Source organism: Neolamprologus brichardi, chromosome 6 (genome assembly GCF_056152115.1).
Source record: "Neolamprologus brichardi isolate AB-2024 chromosome 6, ASM5615211v1, whole genome shotgun sequence".
In the NCBI taxonomy this organism is placed as follows: Eukaryota; Metazoa; Chordata; class Actinopteri; order Cichliformes; family Cichlidae; genus Neolamprologus; species Neolamprologus brichardi.
In genome coordinates, this window is record NC_142109.1 from 8,681,986 (window position 1) to 8,704,573 (window position 22,588).

The window sequence follows — 22,588 nt, forward strand, 5'->3', positions numbered from 1 at the left end:
CTGTTCTCATTTCCAGTACAGCAAATACTGATGTACTGTAGAAGTCTCTGGCTCCTCAGTGTCCTCTGAGTTTGGTTATATGACACGCCAACTGATGCTTTTTACATATGGGTGCATGTTAAGCAGCTTTAGGAGCATGCTTTCTCCGCTTTCATGCTGTTTACACCAAATTCTGACTCTACCTCCAAAATGTGAAAATCCCAGCCGATTCATCGGCTTTTGAAATATTCAGACCAGCCTTGCCACATTCAGTCCACTTAAATCACCTTTCTTGTCCATTTTAAAGCTCGCTTTGAACTTCAGCAGGTCCTCTTGACCATTTTGACATTTCTTAAGGAATGCCATGTGATTGGCTGATTAATTAACAAGCTGAACAGCTGAACAGCAGTGCCAAATAAAGTGGGAAGTGGGTTAATATGTAAACATAGCATACTGATTTGGGCAGACATTTCTCACATGAAACAGAATAATAATATGTAATGGGCTGTGACTGAATCTAGTTTACTTGTAATGATAAATAACATTAGCATAATAACTGACTGTAATTTATAAGGAAGCCATTAATCTGCCAGTAAAACAGCTGCCATTTCCTTGTTTCCATTCGTCTGCCACTCGATCTAGTCTTCTCTCTTTTTGTGTTGCGGTAATTGAAAGTTAAAAGATTCAAAATTCAACATTCAAAGTGTTTATTGTCATGTGTCACAAGAGAAAAGGCATTTCTTTCTGCAATGGAATGCTTTCTTTGCTGACCAACCACAGATGCCGATTAATATATACAATAGAAATAGAACATATAAATACAAATAGTACAAATAAATAGCTGAAGACAGAAAAGGAGACGAAATATGGAGAATAAGGAGAGGGTCAAAAAAATATTATTACTGTTCAAAATGTGTCAGTGAGTCTGATGGCAGTGGGGAAGAAGGAGTTAGTGAGTCTGGATGTTCTGGATTTCACACTTCTAAACCTTCATCTCGAGGGCAGAAGTGTGAACAGTCCGTGTTGGTGGTGTGAGGGGTCTTTGAGGATGGAGGCAGCTCTCCTTTGGACTCTGCAATGGTAGATGCTCTGCAGAGAGGGCAGCGGGGTCCTAGTGATCTTCTCCGCAGTTGTTATCACTCTCTGCAGGGGTTTGCGGTCCATAGCAGTAGTGCTGCCGTACCATGCAGTGATGCAGCTGGTCAGGGTGCTCTCCACAATGCAGCTGTAGAACCTGCTAAGGATCTTGGCCGACATACCAAATATCCTCAGCCTCCTCAGGAAATACAGCCGCTGCTGAGCCTTCTTGACCAGCTGTGTGGTGTTCAGTGACCAGGTGAGGTCCTCAGAGATGTAGACGCCCAGGTACCTACAGCTGCTCACCCTCTCCACTTCAAGGCCCCGGATAGACAGCGGTGGGTGAGGACTCCTCAGAGTTAAAAGTTAACATTGTAACTATTTATAAAAAGGGGGAAAAAAAGCTCTGTGCAATAACCTGAATTTTAAAGTAGTAATAAAAAGACCTTCTATTAAAGAAAAATTACAAACAAGATATTGTGTGTTATTAAATTGTCTGGTTACTCTTTAAGAAACAATTTTATCCACTTAATTTTAGTAAATGTGACCAGGTTTTGTAGTTTTTGGCTTCTAAAACTAACCGCAAAATTATGAAGGAGTGAAAATGAAAGTAATCAGGGAGTGAAAACAAAGTGTGAAACACAAAGCTCCAGAGCAGGAAAAATCACAGTCTGACAAATTTGTGATTTATTAATATTCTTAAATGCAAATTCAACACCCTAATGATGCAAATTCTGTTTTCTTTACTTTCCTTCCAAACGTTTTTCCAAGCACACAGCAGTTTTGGCATTAATTTCATCTGCTGTGTTCTGAGAAAAAGAATCAAACCTAAGCGAGGTACAAAAGAGTGGTGTGGGTGTAGCGGAGAAGATGATGTGACTTTGACAGCCATTGTGTTCTTGTTGTTAAAGCTGTTATTCTTCATGATTAGACCAGCCAACTAACGGACAATCATCTTATTGAATCGATTTCCCCCCAAAAACGGCGTCTTTTTATTCCCATCTCATCAAAAACAGACAAAAAATTCCAAACAATGATGTTGATAATATTTTCTCAGGCTTTGTTTGTAGTAGTGCACATATTGAACATCACAAAACCTCACAGACCAAATGAGTTTGTTTGTAAAATTTTGTTCTCTTTAACAAAAAGACACACACACACACACACACACACACACACACACACACTGTGAGCCAAAATAAGTAAAGTCATTCTCATACATCCTTTGGTATCCATGACTACAGGGTGCCACTTTGGCATTTATGAATTCTTCATTAGCTCATCAGCGCACAAATGTGTATGTGCGTGTGCATATGCACGCGGCACACACTCACACGTGTGCGCACGCACGCATGGACACACCTGTCGCTGTATTTGAGAACAGCTGCTGAGGTGTGAATATCCCCTGATCTGTCAAGATGCCTCAGCTGATAGTGTGAGAACGAGCGAAAGGGCGAGAGAGACATAGCAAATGGAGGGGGGAGAAGGGGGGCATGAGGACGGTTGCTGAAGAGGTGTTAGGCAGGGAAAGAAGAAGTGAAACAAGGGGCGAACAGAAGGAGGGGACGAGACAAAGAGAAGAAGAAGAAGAGCCAGTGAAGGCTGATCAAAAGAGCAACTGTAGAGCGAGACTAATAGGGGAGCCGGGGAGGTGATGGTGAAGGTGAAAAATGTGAAACCAAAGAAAGCAGAAGAAGAAGAAGCGAAAAAGAAAATGTCACGCGTTTCAGTGCATAATTCCCCAGTAGCAGGGGGTTAAATCAGGGTTAATTCTTCGATTAGTTTCGAATTGTAGTTGTTGATCTGGTTCACCCTGCTGAAAACTACACTGTGAATGCTGCAGTAGATCCTCTTTTGGTGAGGGTTTTTAGGAAGATGCTCTGTAAGCGATGGTGAAATTCAATGCATTTGTTACTTCTAGGCTTCGTTTTTGTATTTCTATGGTGTACAGTTATCTTTAAAGCTCCCCGAAAAGCCTTCTGGTGATTGAAAACGCAGCGGCCGGAGAGCTAACAGGGAACAAGAGTAGGAGATCACATTTCTCCTGGATTATTTTCTCTTCATCGCCTCCCTGTTAAAGCCAGAATTAAATTACAGGGTTAGAATATAATACTATGTTTGCATCAAAGCTCAAGCGTGCTTGACATGACATTACATTGAGATATGGTTAAAGATGAGCCAGGTTCACAACCCTCTGGTATTGACTGTAGCCCTCTGCTTGCAGGCCTTTGATTTGTCAGTGTTGATCAGGTTAAATAGGAGCTGCGTTTTTGTCAGACAGTTAGGGCTGAATGTGAAGCAGTAGTCTGACATTTTGGCAAATATGCTCATTGTTGTTAGGGTAAGATGTAAAGAGCCTAACAATGGGCAAGTTCTGCAAATTACCTGTGTCTAGTTGTCCTATAAATACAATGCATCAATGGCATTTTACTGAAATAGCGTAAGTAATTTTAAGTAATGCATCAGTATTAGTAGTGTAAGTAATGTATTGGTATTTCCAGTACTGTGCTAAAGTCTCAAGCCACCCCTCGTTTCCTTGTATTTTCCCTCCAAGGAGCCAAACATTCTTGTAATTTTTTAAAGCAATAGTTCTCCAGGTTTTCTGAAGGTCTTTCAAAGGTTGCCTTTGGACACTGGATGCTTTTTCACCCAAGGGGTGAAGTTCTGTCTAAACATAACAGGCAACAAATAAAGAATCAGCTGGCTTAAAAACTATTGACAGGAGATGAACAGTATCTGTAACTCACATCCTTAAGAAACAGGAAATAATCCAGCAGTGACCTGACACAGGACCTGAGAGATGCATCTGGGCAGGGGTGTAGATTTGGTTTTGGCATTGGTGGGGACGGATGATTCAACCACCGAACCCTGCCCTGTTTCTTTTTTCCCCCCTTTTTTTCTTTGCTTCTTGATAAAAAAAAAAAAAAAAGGAGAAATATACTTGCCTACATATGGTATTCTACATGCTTTTAAACCATTTAAAATTACATTTCATAGTTTTATATGTGAATTATATAATGAGTATAATAAGTATTTTAGGCTTTAGTTTACCTCAGCCATATTCCATATAAATCAGGTATCATACAAAAATAAAAATAGCTTCATATAGAGTCATGACAATAAAAGAATATGACTTTAAGGACTTAACAACATTACTTCAGTTATAGTACACCAACATCTCTTACACATTAGCACTAAGGGAACACTGAATGACCTGGTGGTTTTCGTCCATAAAACCACTCATCTAAGATTACCACAAAGTAAAAGATCTCTCGGCAAAATTATGCAACCATTTAGGCACACTATACAAACATTGCTGATGAGTCACACATCAGTAATGTTTGTAGGGTGAGTGCATTTTTAAAACAATTTGTGCAAACAGCACTACAAGGTGGAATATTTGCAAAATCATGACTACCTCATGATATTTTGTCTCAAAAATGAACCCTATGCATATGTCAGTGCCATTAGGATGAAATTATTGTGTCACCAACATTTTAACGTTAGACATATAATTTTAACAGCCTCTGTAAACTAATATCCTGGCTTACTCGAGGTTGCCGTTTTCTCTGACAGTTTCAATCAAAATTAGAAATGTTACTGTGGGAGACTGAAATAACCAATAGTGGGCCATAGCCTAGCATAGCCTGTAACATTATTATGACGGATACATTTTATGAGTGAACTTGACTTTAAGTGACTTACAGGTTTCTTTGAAACACTCTTATATCCAGCTTCTTCCTTTTTGCTGCCGTCCTCCTCTCCTCCTCGCAGCGCAGGCTTGCCGCTGCTAAAACTAAACAGAGCTCACTGAAAGGCACAGCCAATCACATTGGCCATATTTGTCATATGAGGTAGGACTCCAGTAGAGAACGTAATTTAACTCTTTCTGCACCGCTGGGTGAACGAGACGTTGACAGATCGTTTTTCTTTTCTTTCTGTCGGTTTTGTTTTTCTTTACTCAAAGAGATCAAATTATTGATGGGGACAATTCAATGATCGCTGGATATTGGTGGGGACATGTCCCTTCTTTCCATGCCAAATCTACGCCCTTGCATCTGGGGCTTCAGTTGATCCATCTACTGAAAGGTTTGGTATCAAGAAGCCATTTTTAAAGGAAGGAACAGGAGAAAAGGTTGAGGTATGCCAAATCACACAATAACACTATCAGTCATGGATTGGCCTCCCCAGAGCTCAGACCTCAACATTATTGAAGCAGTGTGGGATCATCTTGATACAGAACAAAACAAAAGGCAGCAAAAAACCAAAGAGCTTTGAATGTCCTTTAACAAGCCTGGAGAAATATTCTAAGACTACTTAAAGAAGAGAGTTTGTCTATGAGAGTTCAGGCAGTGGCTCTAGCAAATTTAGACTGTATTTCCATGTATATTTTCAGATCATTCAATAAATCCCTGTATCTATTTCCCATTTCCCTAGAAAAATATTTTAAAAAAGAGAGTGACTTTTGCGCAGTACTGTATGTTTCCCTCTTAAGAAAATATAAATACAAGAGCCTACTCTATATGAAGCTACAAACTGCTAAGCTAAGCTAACTGGCAGTAGTTTCAGAGTAGGATCAGTACACTGATCACAGCAGTGTTTATTCGGCCACTGGCTCCTCATGTTTAAGTATCCTTGTGAGAGATGCTGATCCCTAAATTGCACCTGATGCTGAGACCGGTGCTTTTACTGGCAATAGTGTATCAGTGCATCAGTTACATGCTAAAAATGCCCTGTAAATGCAGTCCAACCCACTAATGTAAACCAACATGTGACTGCCAGTAGAGACCCACTTGAAATGTCAGACGTGCTCCCGAATGAATATTTGCAAAGAGCAGGACCTGTGGATATTCTTTCCTTCTTAGTGTAGTCACAGTGGGGAGGAATCACTTCACAGCATGTGGATACTGTAATAAGATACAACTGATCCTTTAAGGGCGTATGTGAGTAGGCCAGCCGGGAGGGGAGCAGAAAGAAAATAGCTCACTAATTTGTAAAACTTTGACGTAAGCTCTAGAAGCAGAAGAAGAAAACAAAATCCCGAGTCACTTTCCGTGCGCACCGTTTGCTATATAATCAGTATCTGGAGCTTGTTTATTTAAAGTAAATGGTGCATTCAGACACGAGAAGATTACAGCTGCCAATAAACAAAGGGACTCATCTTCCTTTGAAACCTATTTAAAAGCGAATTAAAACTGAGAAAGCTTCATCAGTGTTTGGAGGAGAGAAGAGAGCGCACTGGAAGGAGCGGGAGAGGCCAATCAGTCTGCTTCATTGTCTTTTCAAACCACTAGCCGAGTCTCAATTAAACTCTGCTATTGAAGGCCCTCAAAATAACCGCAATCAGTTACCTTTGTCTGAAAGTCTCTAATTCAATGTGAATTTTAAATATTGCTGCTACAAATGAACTGTAATTTAAAAAATTGCTGTTCTACTGCAAGAGAGGTTTTTTTCCCCTTAACAAAAAGGTTCCTTTTCATCTGCCCCCTCCCCACCCCCCATTTTTATCTGGCCTCGGTACTTTTCAGTCTTTGCGGGGGGGGGAATAACGAGCATCTTTTTCACCAACAATGCTCTCTCTTCCCAGTGCTCTCTGCTCTTTTCTTTCATCTGCTTCACCTCTCGTCCCCTCCCCGGGTAATTAATCCTCCACGCTGCAGACGCTCAATTTTCCACCCATCCCATTTCTTCTCTGGTCGTTTGTTTCACCACTGATCTTTTTCATCTTCTGCTCCCTCCCCACAACTTCTTCCACTGTCCTATATTTACAGCTCTTCTCACTAAGATTATTGAGTTTTTACTTTTCATCAGGCGGTGATTTAAATTCAGGTCAGCTTGATTGAGGAGGTGGGAAAAAGGTGGACATCAAACATCCATGCCTGGGATAGATCAGAATTTATTGCTGCTAATTATCTCCGGGAATGTTATAAACTGTGGAAATGCATAGCCAAAACTGCTTCCACTGACTAGTCCTGAAATAGGAATATGATGGGGGGGGGGGGGGGGGGGGGGATGAGCAGGCGTTCCCTAGATGGAGGCAGACAAAAAGCAGTTTTGTTATTTCTGGTGAGCAACCTTCGACGAAAACCGACTTGCATACACTTTTTGCTATTTGTGATGCAGGAAAAGCAGCTGAAGAAAAGCCCTATAACCTTTTGTATATTGAGCGTCTCTCTTGCTGCGGCCTCACACGCACAACTTCAGCATGCTGACAAATCCAGAGCTTTGGCAGGCCTGCTGAACCTGCGTTTGTTATCTTCCCCACCTGGAGGTCTGGGTGATACCAACCTGTTGCCTTTGCTTTTATTTGATTTGACCGACTCAAGGTTTGCAGCATCCAACTGCGACAGTCTGAGTACATTATGTCGTGATCTAATCAGTTTGTTGGACAGCAGGAGGAGGGGGGGGGGGGGGGGGCATGATGGATTACTCTCAAAGCGTAACAGAATTTATTGCTCAGCAGGAGTTCATTTTACGACCTGGCTATAGATGAGCCATCTGCGCTCCTTTGCCTTCTCTCCAACAGGTGTGGTCGATGGATGGCTACTATAAGGGCAGGCGTGTGTTAGAGTACAGGACCATGGGGGACTTCACGAAAGGCCAAAACTTCGTGCAGCATCTGTTACCCCACCCCTGGGCGGGAACCGGCCACGTGGTCTACAACGGGTCTCTCTATTACAACAAGCACCAGAGCAACATCCTGGTACGAGACTGGGTCACGATCAGTAACAGCTGATGCTGATGATTGACGGTCGACTAAAATGAGATGCTGTACGTGTATGTACGTGTGTGTGTGTGTCTTTCTAGGTTCAGTACCATTTCCGCTCTCGCAGTGTGTTACTCCAGCGTAGCCTAAGCGGTGCAGGATACAACAACACCTTCCCCTACAGCTGGGGAGGATCCTCTGACATCGACCTCATGGCAGATGAGACAGGACTCTGGGCTGTCTACACCTCCATCCCAAACGCTGGAAACATTATGGTCTGTCTCCGTTTTCTCTAACTTTCCTCCACAGAGACACATGAGACACACTGCCACACAGCAAATTTTGACTGATTTAAGTGTTATGACTAGCACACTGAAACAGAGAGAAGAAGCTGCTGTGCTGTACATCAAATTCATGTGTAACAGCCAGGATCTTACGTATGGCACTGGATCTTAAGAAAACACCAGCAAATAGAAACATCCAGCAAAAACACACGATATGCAGTGAAATTTGAATAAAGCACAACGCAAATACAATGAAAACAAACGACAGAAATCGACAAAAAAGCCACACGCTCACAAAAAACACCAACACACACAACAGTTGTGTTTTGGGGAGACAGTTAGTTATTAGCTGTGCCCTAAATCATATCCTCGCCATCATCTACTTTATAATGCACCAATGAACGTTGTGCTGTTTTCAGTAAAGACAGAAACTAGTGATCGAGTGTTTTCTGAATCAGTTGAAATGTAGGGTCATTTTCTCATCCACCTCCATCAGAAAGAAGACAGGTTTATGGCTCCTTGGCTTCTCTTTTCAAGCCCACAGGTTGCATCCATCTTTTATGCAGATGGTCTGTGGTACTGTGAGGCCCTTTAGAAATCAAAAAAATAAAAGTCCTCTCTCATGTACAATCTACGACAAACACGCTGCTTTCAACAAATTTCACCATTTCTGCTGCTACAGATTTACCTCAGTTTATTCCCAACCGTGTGAGACGGCATCATTGCCAACCCTGTCCTCTCTGCCTCCAGGTGAGTCGCCTCGACCCTCATTCGCTTGAAGTCCTCCACAGCTGGGACACGGGTTTTCCTAAGCGGAGTGCTGGGGAGGCTTTCATGATTTGCGGCACCCTGTACGTCACCAACTCCCATCTGGCCGGCGCAAAGGTCCACTTTGCCTACCACACCAACACCTCCACGTACGAATACACCGACATTCCCTTCCACAACCAGTACTCCCACATCAGCATGATGGACTACAACCCCAGAGAGAGAGCACTGTACACCTGGAACAACGGTCACCAGGTCCTCTATAATGTCACACTGTTTCACGTTATCAGGAGCGATGGATAGATTTACACCTAAAAGATATAAATAAAAATGAAAAAAACAAAGTAGAGATGAAGGAGAAAGGTTTTTAAAGGACACTTCAAAACTTGCAAAAATACACACGCATGCACACACACACGCACACAACAGCGACTCACATCTCAACAAGGTAATAAGTACTGTCTGTGTTTGAATTTGAATGACTTCTAGATGATGAGAGCTCGCTGAGCTAATAACTAGACACAGTACATGGTTGTCAAACACCAGTCTAAAGGTCACAGACAAGAGTGTTCATCACCGCGACGATGGACATTAACTGCCTCTGCAGCAGGGACGCTGATAGAAAAGAAGGAAGTCAGACATTTTGAGCTCATCCATATTCTATTACGTTTCATTCCACTCGTATATCAAGAAGTGACTTTGGAAGTCGAGGTCGCATTGTTGGAAAAAAAAAATTATATATATATACACACAGCTCATGAACTGAATTTCACCTCGCTTCAAACCTCGAGCTATGACGACGGCCCTGACTGAGATATTCCGGGTTTGTGATGTGATCGTGGACGTGTTCAGTCAGCATGGTTGTTCATTCAATAAAGTTTACTGTCAAACTTTGCCAAGACTTCTTTGTCCTGATCTCTACACAACATAGTATACACAAATACACCAAAACAAAAAAGGCTTTCTGCTTTCCCTCCTTCTACCTTTCTCCACTTGGGCATCTGGTTGGATGGAGCCTGGATGGAGATTAAAAAACACAAACAGGGAACCAAAGATGTCCTCGTGGGATGGCAGGTGTAAGCAGTATATTCAAATAGCCGCAGATGCTCTTCAGTGCACATCTTCTAGAACAAAGCAGCATCCAATCATGTGACAGTCTGCTAAATTTTTCCTTCTTAGCGTTAGCTTTTCAGGATCTGCTTGCTATGTTGTGTGAGGTACTTTTTAACATGGCTTTGGAAGAACTCAATACAGAGTGAGAAATAAAGAGTGTAATGGATACTAAAGGGCAGTGACGATCGCGTCTGGAATGCCATTCCTATAACCAGTGCACTGATTGCAATTAGCTCCTCAAGAATGCAGCAGTGTGGTTGGGCAACTGGCTTCCATGAGTCAGTAGACCGTCTCGCACATGTTGCTGTGACAGCCAATACAAATGCTGCTTACAAAAAACACCTGAAAAACTCGACATATAGACAACTGGTTCCTCCAATCTTAATAACAGTATATGGAAAATGCCTCTTATGTTTATGTGCTAGCATTCCCAATGAGGGTCAAAAAAATTGAATTCTAAACCTTTTTCTGCAAGAAAAAAACCCAAATGAGCATTTCTAAGGGAAAATTATGTGATCGACATGTTAGTAATGATTCCCACCATGTACTAAAGGAAACTTGGTAAATTGTGGTTAGTGTAAACTGTGTCTCCATTTTTCCTTCTCAGTTTCTACACTTACTAGAGTGATTATGTGTTGAACACACATATTTCTTAATTTGGGCAAACTTCAATATCGAGCTGATAGTTTTGAGAGAGAAAATCGACTGAGTAATCTTCTCTCATAGCAATTACACATCTGATTTTGAGGTTTAGCTTTGTAAGTAACCAGGTGAGCATATCAGGAGACAGTTTGTCTGCACTTTATTTCTCTCATGCTGGTGATAAAAATCAGTTTATTTTTTCATTTGATGGGTCAAACTACACGTTTACTCTTATGCTGTGCATTGAAATTTATAAGGAGAGCTAGCTAGCAAATTCTGAAAAGAATGTAAGTGTAGTCTGCCGTAACGCCACGTTTAGGAATAAACAAGCACAGCATATTGGCACAAAGACCCCAACTAACTGTCAAGCATGGAGGTGGAGGGGTGATGATTTGGGCTTGTTTTGCAGCTGCTGAGCCAGTTGCAAACGCCTCAACATTGATCCCAATTATATCAACAGAATGGCTGAAAAAAGAAAGAATCAGAGAGTTTTCAGTTGCCTAGTGAAAGTTTAGACCTCAACCTGATTGAAATGCTGTGGATGTGTATAAACAAATCCCTGCTAACCTCAATAAAAGAAGGCAATGATATACAAAAGAGTGGGTCAAATTCCTTCTTTCTTACAACACGAGGTACTGACAAAGTCATAGAGAAAATGACTACTTCAATTATTGCTGCAAAGAGTCATGCAAAAACTTTTTTCACAGTACTGTAAGGAGCTGGGCCTTGAAATTTCAGCTGGTAGCTACCAAGCGTCAGTTTGCTTCTTACTGTATGTGGATGTCTCTTTAAATGCTAATGTTTCTGTCGTCATGAGGTCTCCCAGATGATACATTGGTGCTGTACGATAAGATAAAACTTGCTGCCCATTTTACAAATTTTTAGCAAATGTTCTTAGTTTTAAAATTATTTTAGGGAGTGTAACAAGTCAATGCGGAAGGCAGATTCAAATACAACTCAAAAACACACAAAAAAATCACGCTTTTTATTATCCCAAAAAATCAGGCAGCTGGGACCACTCGGAATAGGATGGTACACCTGTAACTAAGATCCATGTGATACAAATTAGTGTATCGCAGGTAATAATAGAGAAGGAAAACACACAAGGGCAGGATGTCAGGATCTGAAATGACAGGACGGCTCAGTTAAAAAAAAAAAAAAAATAATAGAAAACTTCACAATACAAAGTAGAGTCAAAGATTGAAGAAAATAATAGCACTGTATGTTGTATAAAGCACCCCCACCCCCCAAAAAAAAAAAAAAAAAAAATTGGTGATAACTTGTTTTCCAAGGTTGGACCTCAGCTTGAAATCAAAAGAGCCCAGCCGTGTTACACGGGATCTGAGTTGAACGAGCTTTGGACAAGCACAGCTGCAAAGGTTAACCTGCTCATTATAATTTAAGTGGCTATTATGGACTGAAAATGATGAGATTACACAGCCAGAAATTAGTCAGTGCTGCTTCTTGAAACCGGCAGTCTTGAAACACACACTCACATTCGCACAAATGAGCTCACATACACGAAATGCATACTGTAACACAGCAGATGTACAGACGAGGCAGGAGTCACAGGCGGTGGCGGGCTCATGGATAACGAGATGAACAAAATATTGGATTGATAGAAAGCGATGGAGGATAATAAAGACAGTGGAAACAACACAAATGGCCATTCTGTTGCCATGGTGACTGTGATTATATTGTGTCTAACTGCTTTGAGTTCAGGTCACTGCTCAGAAACATCCACTTATTTTAGTACAAAAATGAAGAGACATTAAAGCAAATGAAATTTCTTGTGTATGGACACTAATCTAAAATTTGTGGATTCACTCTATAGACCGTGCTGACAACACTCAGCATTACTGAGTCTGCATCACTGGCTTCTTTTACACAGGCTGAGCTTTTTTCCATTCTCTGGAGAGAACAGGTGTGATCCTACCACCTCCCTTCACTGCCTTTCACAGCAATAATTAGCTGATTATAATCACCAATGCTTTTTAATTACAACAATTATACACAGGGCTAAATGAGGTTTTTACATTCAGGTTGTAATGGCAAGAAGTATAATTAAAGTGACAAAACTGAAACAACTGAACAAGCATGTGCAACAAAATGTGGTCATATTAGTCTTTGGTTGAACAAAACTGCTCCATCTTTCAATTTGCAAACAGCAGGACTAAAAGAAGCAAGCTGCTGTGAGCGCTGAAAAACTGCAGTTCCTCGGCTGGCCACTTGAGTCAATTCTTGCAGACTCGTATGTTAACATTCTCCTCTTTAGAGGGTAAAAAGAGGGATTCACAGCCTGAGAAAAAAACAGTTAATTTCTTCCTTCATACCAATTGTTTGCACTATAAGAGAAAAATTCCAAGATACAAAACAGCCAAAATGTTAACCGTTGGCAGCGTACATTTTATGAATCAGCTTCACCAGATGTTCTGACGTCATGGTTTCTTTTCAGCTAATACAGGAAACCCAAAGGAGACCAATCAGATTTTAAGATTTGTAGTTTTCTAGCGCTGAACTCAAAAGGCAGAACTCTGAACTATGCAATCAAACAAGTGGGTTTGTACATATATACAGTGAGGCGGGGAAAAGAGGATTCCAAGTGCAGGTCCAGACCTGGGAAAAGGGGAACACACGCTCACACTCCACTATGCAGAGTCCAAATCCAGATTCCACACCGTCCACTCCAACTGTGGACTCTCACTCACGGTCAACTGGGAAGGGTCCAGGAAAGACAGGTTTAAATCCCAGAAAGTCTATACAAGGGAGATGGAGACAGACGTCAGAGAAACACTCAGGAACACAGGGAGAACAACAAGAGACTAAACCGGACTACACTAACACTTAGGGATGGGTACCGGCAGGGGCGATTCTAGGATCAGAGCTTTGGGGGTGCTGAGCACACAGAGAGCTGCCCATCCAGGCAAGGTAAACTTTACTCATCACAATGAGACTTCTTCCCCATCTCTGTCAGTCCCTGCATCCCTAAATGCCTCCAGTTGTCCCGAGTTCTCTCTGACTGCCTCCTTGGTGCATTTAAACCCCTGTTCCTCCCTGTCCTCATCGTCTGTTGTCTTCATCTCCATTATCAGTCATCACAATTTTACCCTCTCTGTGCAAGTCTGCAAATTTCTTTATTAAATCATAAGTTTCTTAAATTCATCAAGTCTCTCTGTGCCTGGGTCCTCGTCACAAAACATGACATCACTGTTTTGTACATTTTAACACAATTGAATCCCCACATTTGTGAAAGAAAAGCAAAACACTTTTTTGAAAAGTCTGTAACAAAACCATAAAATCTGATCAAGGTTATTAAAATGCTGCCAAAGAAGAATGGATTGGAATTTAAAAAAAACACATATCCTAACCTTAATTACTGGGGAAAAATGATAAATGATGCTCATAGTGAGTAAAAAGTAAACTGTGTGCATTTTTTGGACAGAGATTCACTTCTAAAGTGTATGTATAATACAATACAGATACATAAAAAATACACTCCAAAAATAGAAGAGTCCTTGAAATATACAAAATATTATTAGAAAATGGAGACACTTGGCCTTTGGTACAATGTATACAATGTATGAAAATATCTTTACTGCAGATACTACTATGGCTCTGCAGATTTTTTCTTTTCTTTTAACCTATGTCGCCTCACCTTGAGGTTGGTAAATCCGTCTATCACATTTTGGTGGTCAAGTCTCTCACGCATCTCTTTCTCAACTGACATCACAGCCAGCTGCTGGAGTCTGCTTTGACCCATGGTCCTTCTCAGCCAGGTATGGAGCTGACTCAAGACACTAAAAGACCTTTCACAGCTACAGCTGCTAACTGGGTTTGTTAGGGCAACCTGAATAACAGTTTTCAGTTTGGGGAAGATCTGATTATCCAGAAGATTGTACAATGTTAACATATCTGGAATGGCACCAGCCTCACTCTTGAGCTTTATAAAGTCTTTGGCAACCGTGACTTCCTCTGACTGAAGCTCAATATGGTAATGCAGTGCCAGGGCTGACAACCCAGTTTGTTTTGCAGATTCTGTATTGCAGCTTTAATATAGGGAGAACACAACTTCCAGATTGTATGAGTTGTTTGTATTAGTTGTTTGTCTTTCTTTTTCTTTGCCAGTTTAACAGTTCCTGTTTTGCCTGTTAGTACTCCCTGTCTGTTTTCTTACCTGGTACTTCCTGATCTTGTACTTTGTCCTCATGTTCCCCTCTTTCCTCTCTCCCTCTTTGGACTGACAATCTGTACACACACACACACACACAACAGGAGTTATAAGGTTAATGGGCATCCAGTCAGTTAGCTAGTTAGTACCTTGGGTTCAATATCGGCACATGCACATATGGCAAAATAACCAGTTTCTCTCATTACATTTCAAACAGGACAGAGGTAACAACAGCAGGCTACGGACAATGTTAAGTTTTAGATTTTAAATAGGCTGTATACATTTCAATGAGATCAACAGGGCAGTCAAATATCGCTAATTTTACTACAGACCAAACATCATCGGAAAACACGTTTTCAACTAGGGCTGCCACAAACGATTATTTTGATAGTCGACTAGTCACCGATTATTTTTGCAATTAGTCGACTAATCAGATCATGCATCCATTGGATGTACAGCGTACAGCTTATTGCACCAGCATGCATCTGCTCTCATATAACTATCATTAGCTTACAGCTTTAAGTGTTTAAGGTATGTGCTAACTAAAAATAAAGACAAGATGATAGTTTATTAAATTTGAATGAAATTTGCAGATTGTTTCGGTGAAGTTTAATAAACTCATTGTTATCTAAAATATAACGGGACACCGGAGTATATTCTCGAGCATCTCACACTTCTGATAATCAGTTGTCTGCTTGACGTTTATTCAGCTGTGTAAAAACTATAACTTTAATCTCAGCCTAACCAATTTACTCAGGAACAAATAAAATACTAAAAAAAAGCCAAACAATAACATTTTTAAGTTATCTAAGTGACTTGTATATGTTTAACCTGAGTAGCAAAAGACCGCAGTGGGTTTGTAAGCGATTTGCCGGAGTCCGGTGTTCTCAGCGGCTCTAGTGAGCCTTGCCCCCGGCTAGCTATCAAGCTAGTGGGTAACAGACGTCTCTGAAAACGTCGGAGCGCTTTTGAAAATATGTGGTGTCTTGATAAACTAAGCAGATATTTGAGGTTTACACAGTTACATTCTCGCCTGAAAATATGCTAAACGTTTATTTTGTGACCCAGAAAGAATAATAAGAGTAATATTAAAACTAACTAGCTGCCGCCATTGTTGGAAACTGAGCTGGGCTGCGCTATGAATTCTGGGACACAGCTCCTTCTTCGGGTTTTAACGGCAGCTGGCATCCTTGTACATGCAGTGCTGCCATCTTCTGTTTCAGTCTGTTATTACACTCTTAAATTCTACTACTTGTTCCTGTGTCTTTTGTGATCTTACAAAGCTTCAAACAGCACGTCGACTATTAAATCAGTCGTCGATGATTTTGATAGTCGACGTAATCGTGACTAGTTGACTAATCGTGGCAGCCCTATTTTCAACACAGCAGGTTATGTGGTGTAATGTTTTTCAGTTAAAAAGAAACATGGTCTGACTCCTACCTAACTATATAAAGAGTAACTGAAAATTAAATGCCGCTAATATGTCCTGTTTTAAGCCAGGCACCTCCACCTCCGCTCTGCTGCGTCTCAGCCACCATCGCTCTGGCAGCAACGGCGCTACAGCGAGTAGAAGAGAGCCGAGCTGGAACAAACCATTTTGGGAGGGGGGAGGGGTTATCTATACTTTTGTTGTTAAAATGTTCCATCTCAATTAAGTACTGTATGCTTTTTATACTTTTAGTAGTGTGTCCCACAAACAGCAAATATTTTCAAAAAAAGTAAGACATCTTTGGGGGTGCTTTGATTCATTTTGGGGGTGCTGAAGCACCTCCAAAACTGGGCTAAAATCGCCCCTGGGTACCGGTATCTGGTACCATGATGGCACCGGTTCTGACATAAACGGTAGTAACCAGACCGAAAAGCAGCGCACATTTCGGTGCTTTATTTCGGTGCTTTTTTTCCTGAGCTGTGATACACTTTAGATTCTAGCCAATCATTTTACGTTTCCGAGGATAGTAGGCGGGTCCAGGTACGTACGTTCTTTTAGAGCAGAGCTACAGATTAAAAATGCCCAAGGCGAAGCGGTCAAAGTCTGGCTGTACTTCACAGCAAAATATGCAAACTCAGCAGCCTGCAACAAGTGCTTTAAGCTGATACTGTGATACTGTCAAAGGAGGTAACACCTCGAATCCGATGAAACACCTGGCGACGCATAGCGTTTTTTTTAAAAGCCGAGAAATGCGCCGTATTTGATAGCTTGCTGCGAAACCTCACACCGTGTACATCTACTGCGGGTGTGGTGCCTGTTATCGGACCCGGAGTTAGCAACATCCCCCAAAATCCCGAAGAGGAGAGTCCTGGCCCCTAGCCCTGCCAGTGTAGCAGAAATGATAACGGATGATGATGGCAGCAGCAGCCGTTCTTCTCTGCGTGAGTAGCTTAATGTTGTTCGTGTGTAATTTACGTTGAGTAGGCTAACCACGTTATTACATTAATGCATGTAAGGTGAAATAGCGAACACGGTCGTAGTTACATGCGGCTGTCTTCTTGTTTGATGGCAGATACTCCCTTCACCCTGGCCAAAAAGGCTAAAATGACCAAAGAAAAAGTGGAAAACAGTTAAACATGAGAGGTTTTTGGACAAAGTTTGTGTTTTTTCCATTGTTTAAGCACTGCTTCCAGCCAAGAGTGATACCATATGTGCCCCATAGCTGCAGAAAAGGCTAACATTGTTATCTTTTTACAAAAAAACAGCTGAACATGAGAGGTTTTTGGACCAATTTTGTGTTCTCCATTCTTTAAGCACCGGTTTGAGCACCGTTTAAGCACCGGCACCGTTTCAAAAGTACCGATTTGGCACCGGTATCGGATAAAACCTAAACGATACCCATCCCTACTAACACTAGTAAGTACAATACTCCAGTGAGGAACACCACGCCAGCCAGGCCTTAAGTTTGGTTGGTGTTTGTCAGCCGTGATGAGCCACAGGTGCGTGTGTGTGGGTGTGAAGATCAGGTGACCACTGGAAAACAGGCACCAAACTCCAGGACATCCACTGGTGGATAATGACAGTTTGGGGTTTGACTTTCTCTAAGTGGGAGTTCTCCTAGAACTACTCTAGGAACAGGATGGCGCACAGAGGTTTAACTGCATTAACAGATTTACTTACATTACACATGGGAATGTGACCATGATATATTAGATCACATTTAACAGTTGTGATTTCTTAGTTAAATTCATTTTTATTGACACTATCAGAAATATTCAGCATCACGATAATTCCGGCCACGTGCAGACAAGTCCTGTTGTCTGAGAATATGATTTTACTGCTGCACTTTTTCTCTTATGACTTAATATAGTAACTCAATTCCAATTCACTTTCCACTTGCAAATGCAAAGTGTCTCTTAATTAAGTCTTTTGGAGCAAGCATGCTGGCTCAATCTCAATGCCCACACTCACAGACTTTGAGACACGTTCCCCTTCAGTCCTTGAGAGCTCAGGGCTATCCCACTGTTAAATCGGCAATGCATGAGCACTCTCTATTGCAGACGTTTTAAGCCCTTTATGCACACTTTCCTGTTCAACAAGTCTGCGTTTCTACAGACTTTGCCTGAGGGAATTACCCACAGTTCATAGCGCTGTGACTTTAAACGTTTACCAGGGAAAGCCTGGGAGAATTAAAGAGTAAACAAACAATGGCATAATCAGTCACTCCACAGCATTACAAGGAAAAGGAAGATGGAACTATGAAGCAATTTTATAGCTTTAATTGTGTGCAGTTGCTTTTCTTGTGATGGCAAGATGATGAAAGTCATATATTGTTTAATCAGATATGAGCCAACAGGATTTTTCTTAAAACTGTACATGTCAACAAATACTGCCTGACCTCTGTTTACACTTTCTCAAGCTCGTGCAGCCTGTGGCACTCAATCATTTACCAGGTGAATTCAGTTAAGTCTGTGAGGGTTTACTGATTGGGCCCTTAGGGTGGAGATTGGAAATGAGCCACTGGCAGGCTGTAAGAAACCTTCACCTTTTTCAGATGGAAACAGAAGCTTCGAGCATCTGTGGTGATTTATACTGCTATCAGATGGATGTATTATTCCACAGATTCTGCCTTCAAACACGAAGCACTGCCAATATCCTTTTTTTTATATTTCCAACAAAGTCATTTCATGTTATTTATTAGTAAGGAACTGCCTCTGAAATAACTATAGGGAACTTCTATTTGTAGGTGTGTGGCACGCCATCCATCTGGAAAACAAGGCAGGTGGTGTGCAGGTGAAGATTGTGCTTAATAAACCTGCACGGATGCAGACTTTGTATGCAGTCTTCACACCATGCTGTTATTTTACTATTGGCCAGTTTTGAAAAAATAAATAAATAAAAAAGGTCCTTGTACAGATAACCTGCTATGCAGCGGTAGGCTTTATGCTTTCTAGCTCAGTCACCTGACCTTCCACACCTGCCTGCTCACCTGCTTCCCACTCCATACTGAGCCATTCAGCAGTTTTACTCCCTACTTTTCAAACGGAGTACAGCATCAAGTCAATTACACTTTGTAATACTGATCTGGTCACTTAAGGAATAGAGTACCGTTTTGACTTACCTGACTGAAATGAAATAAACTAGCCTGCATCATCATTTTTTTAATTTGATTTTCCAGGTCGTCTTTAAATTCAATCCTCTGTACACCGATCATTTTCATTTCCACCAAACGATGTGGATAAGCAAAAGAGGCAGGGTTCCTTTAATTGTTTTGAATGATGTATATTCAATGTGGTAGCCTTTCCAGTCCTGTTTTTTTTTTTTGGGGGGGGGGGCTTTTTTAATTTCCATCATATCCAAACTAAGTCCTGTTTGCTTTTACTGAGTCATGATGTGAATGCCAATTAGCTTTGTCTGGTGCTTGGATATGGGCATGTAGTTTAGAGTGTTTTTGCTTTTTAGAAGCTGGCTCTGAAATAAGTGAACCAAAGGGTCATTTGTGGCTAAAAAAACCCAAAACAAAAACAAAAACACACACACACACACACACACACACACAAACAATCCTGAAAGCCGGTATAAAGCTGTAGGTTGATGTGTGGATTTATCATATAAGCGATCAGAAGAACAATCATTCAGTCTGTTGATGCAGCATTAAATCTTATGTTTTCACATAGAACAACAACAACAACAATAGTTGTAATAAATGTATATGGCACATTTCTACACATGGCGTCTGACTGACACTGTTTGTCGAGCATTGCAATATCCAAGTCAATAAAAGGAAAAAATATATAACAGCTTGCATAAGGTTTGGAAATTGTGACAGACAAGAATGATCTAATTTTGGAAATTTGCTTAAGCCAACAGCTGCATGACTGGACAACTTTTTCTTTTTTTTTCTTTTTTTTTTTTTTACATGTGCATCGAAAGTGAGCACAGTATCAAAACTCACTCCCCTGTCATGAGTGCAAGGCTTGACATTTTGGTCAGTGAGTTAATTTTCCTGTAGGCTCAGGCAGTAGAATTTTTAGAAAGGTAACTAATACATTGGATTTACTGTCAGGGAAAAGTGCAGGTAAATAAATTGTCAAGGCTACTGGGATTGGAGAGGGACATATAACTATGTGTCGTCTGCATAGCTGTAACGGCAATGTCATGATTATGACTGATCTGATCAGGAAACATATACATTAAAAAACAAGAGTAGGCCAAGGATAGAGTCTTGAGGAACGCCGCATTTTAAACTGAGAATTAGAATATTTGAATTAAAATTAGCCTTTTTTTCTAAAGATGAATGGAACCACCATGATTTGTCCCAAATAGACTCAAACCAGTTCTGAAGCCTTGAGTTGACCTTTTTGCCCATTACTATCTTGTTTTTGGAAACTGGACATGGCGAGTGAGAGATGAATCTGAGTGAGGAACCAAGAACACTGGACTCTCAGATGCTTGTCAAGCACAAATTAAGTATGCTCTAAAACATTTATTTGATCTTAAATTTAACCAACAAAGCAAACATTAAGTTGCATTTAATTAATATTACACTAAACTCACGAAAAAGGTTTCTATTTACAAAAAAGTGAGTCCTATAGTTATTTTTCCACAGATTTCTGTACAACCAGGCTTCAGACCTTTCTCAGACCTGAAGGTCAGAATCCTTCTTATATTTATCATTTACATTCAAGTTTCTAAGAAAATAAGAGGGAACAGCATAAAAACAGCTTTTATTATTTTTTATTATTTTCCTAAGCCTGTGAGTCATCTTCTTTGCAGACACTATTATCTCAAATAGTTTAACAGAAAATGTTTGTGTGCTCCTGGGTTACCCTCCAAAGAAAAGCTGATTAAGGTTCAAATTTTCAAGAATTTCCATGCAAAACTAATTTGGCACTAATAACAGGGAAATATCAGGCTTTTATCTAACCAGTAAAATTAGATTAGCAAGTAACTGTACCTAATGGACACTGCTTTTATTTCCCCTATAATTAGTACCAAATTGCGCAGCTCTTTCCTGGCAGCCACACAGGAAATTACCAACCCATAATTTAGTGTCATCTTCACATCCAATAATGGTTGCACTTTTTAAAAACACAGGTAGCAGGAGGTTTTTCAAACATACACACACACACACACATATATATATGTGTGGATTCTTGTGTCAGTATTGTGTCACTGCTGCTTATTGCATGCAGTAAACCACGGTCGTTGTCTGGTATTGCAGGTTGTGATGTTATCCTTGCAGACACGTTACATAACAGCTTGGCACACATTTTTATTCTGCTTTCTGAGACAAGTGAACATATTGTTGAATGCACATCTCGGTGATAGACTGCAGGCAGACAGACTCCTGGAAAATTTACTCCAGTTGCTTTGTGCACCTCCACCTTTATGTCTCACTTTTACCATCTATCTCATGCTCCTTTGTTTGGCCACCTCCCTGCTGTCTTTGGCAGGGCCCCAGTCAGTTTGGCATGGTCCCCGCTGCAAGGTTCCCTTCTCCCCATCTATCACCATCATTGGCTCAGATTTTCTGCATAGTGGAAGCACCTCTCCGGAAGACCTGCCGGAATTCCACACAGCGATGCAGTCTCACACGCCCACACACACACACACACACACACACGCTGTTCATTTAGACACACAATCACGACTTGGACAAAATGCTGCTCCGCAAGGAATAGACAGGTGGATATATCATTTTTATCTTTTTATTTATTCATCTCTATCTGTCCAAGTATCCCCTGGCTTTTTGTCTCCTGGGCGGAAATCAGCCTGTTGAATAATTTAGTGCTGTTAAAAAGAGACCACCTGAGGGGAACAGAAGGGGGAGAGAAGGAAACAGAATAAGGAGAGGTAAAGTGAGGAAGGAAAGACAAAAAGAGAGACCTTTGGAAGAGAAACGCAATCCCGATTTGGGAGATAGTGGGGCACACCGATGCAAAGCAAAGCACACAGAGAGACATGATCATGTTTAATTAATAATGAAGAGATCAGCCTATCTAACAAGGACACTGGCTGAAAGACTAGCCTGAGAGGAAAGCATGGGCTGGTGGGAGGAAGAGGTCAGGGAAGTGGCAGATAGTTTTCCTGCTTGGGTGTAAATGAGCAATGAAGAGGATGCTGGGGTCTGAGAGAGAAAAGAGAGGCATAAGGTTCCACCCGGGCTCGTCTGCTGTTCTATTAATAGAAGCCCTTGCACATTGGGAAGGGAAATCCAGCCAATTAGAATCAAGCTCCAGTACCAGCAGTAAACCCCTTACTCAGTCTCTCTCTCGCACATTCATAGAGATGTCAGCTGCGTTGTCTTTGTCACTTATTGTCACCTGGATCTTCTCTTCAGGGACCTCCGTGGGAAGCTTTCCACCAAGAACACTAATGATGTCCCCCTCACCGATGTTTGGTTGGCTGTGTTGTGAGAA

The 22,588-nt window shown here is 41.1% G+C and overlaps 1 protein-coding gene across 3 annotated transcripts in view; it reads left to right on the plus strand.

Annotated features, from left to right (window-relative positions):
* The window catches only part of LOC102799924 (noelin-2-like), a 40,245-nt gene extending 30,537 nt beyond the window's left edge, over positions 1 to 9,708 (plus strand). For all 3 annotated transcript variants that reach the window (XM_087841624.1, XM_087841623.1, XM_087841625.1), the window contains exons 6-8: positions 7,583 to 7,759; positions 7,864 to 8,037; positions 8,797 to 9,708. In XM_087841624.1, the coding sequence (XP_087697750.1) occupies positions 7,583 to 7,759; positions 7,864 to 8,037; positions 8,797 to 9,117 (672 nt within the window). In that variant the 3' untranslated portion in view covers positions 9,118 to 9,708. The remainder of the gene's footprint in view (positions 1 to 7,582; positions 7,760 to 7,863; positions 8,038 to 8,796) is intronic.
* The last annotated feature ends 12,880 nt before the right edge of the window (positions 9,709 to 22,588 follow it).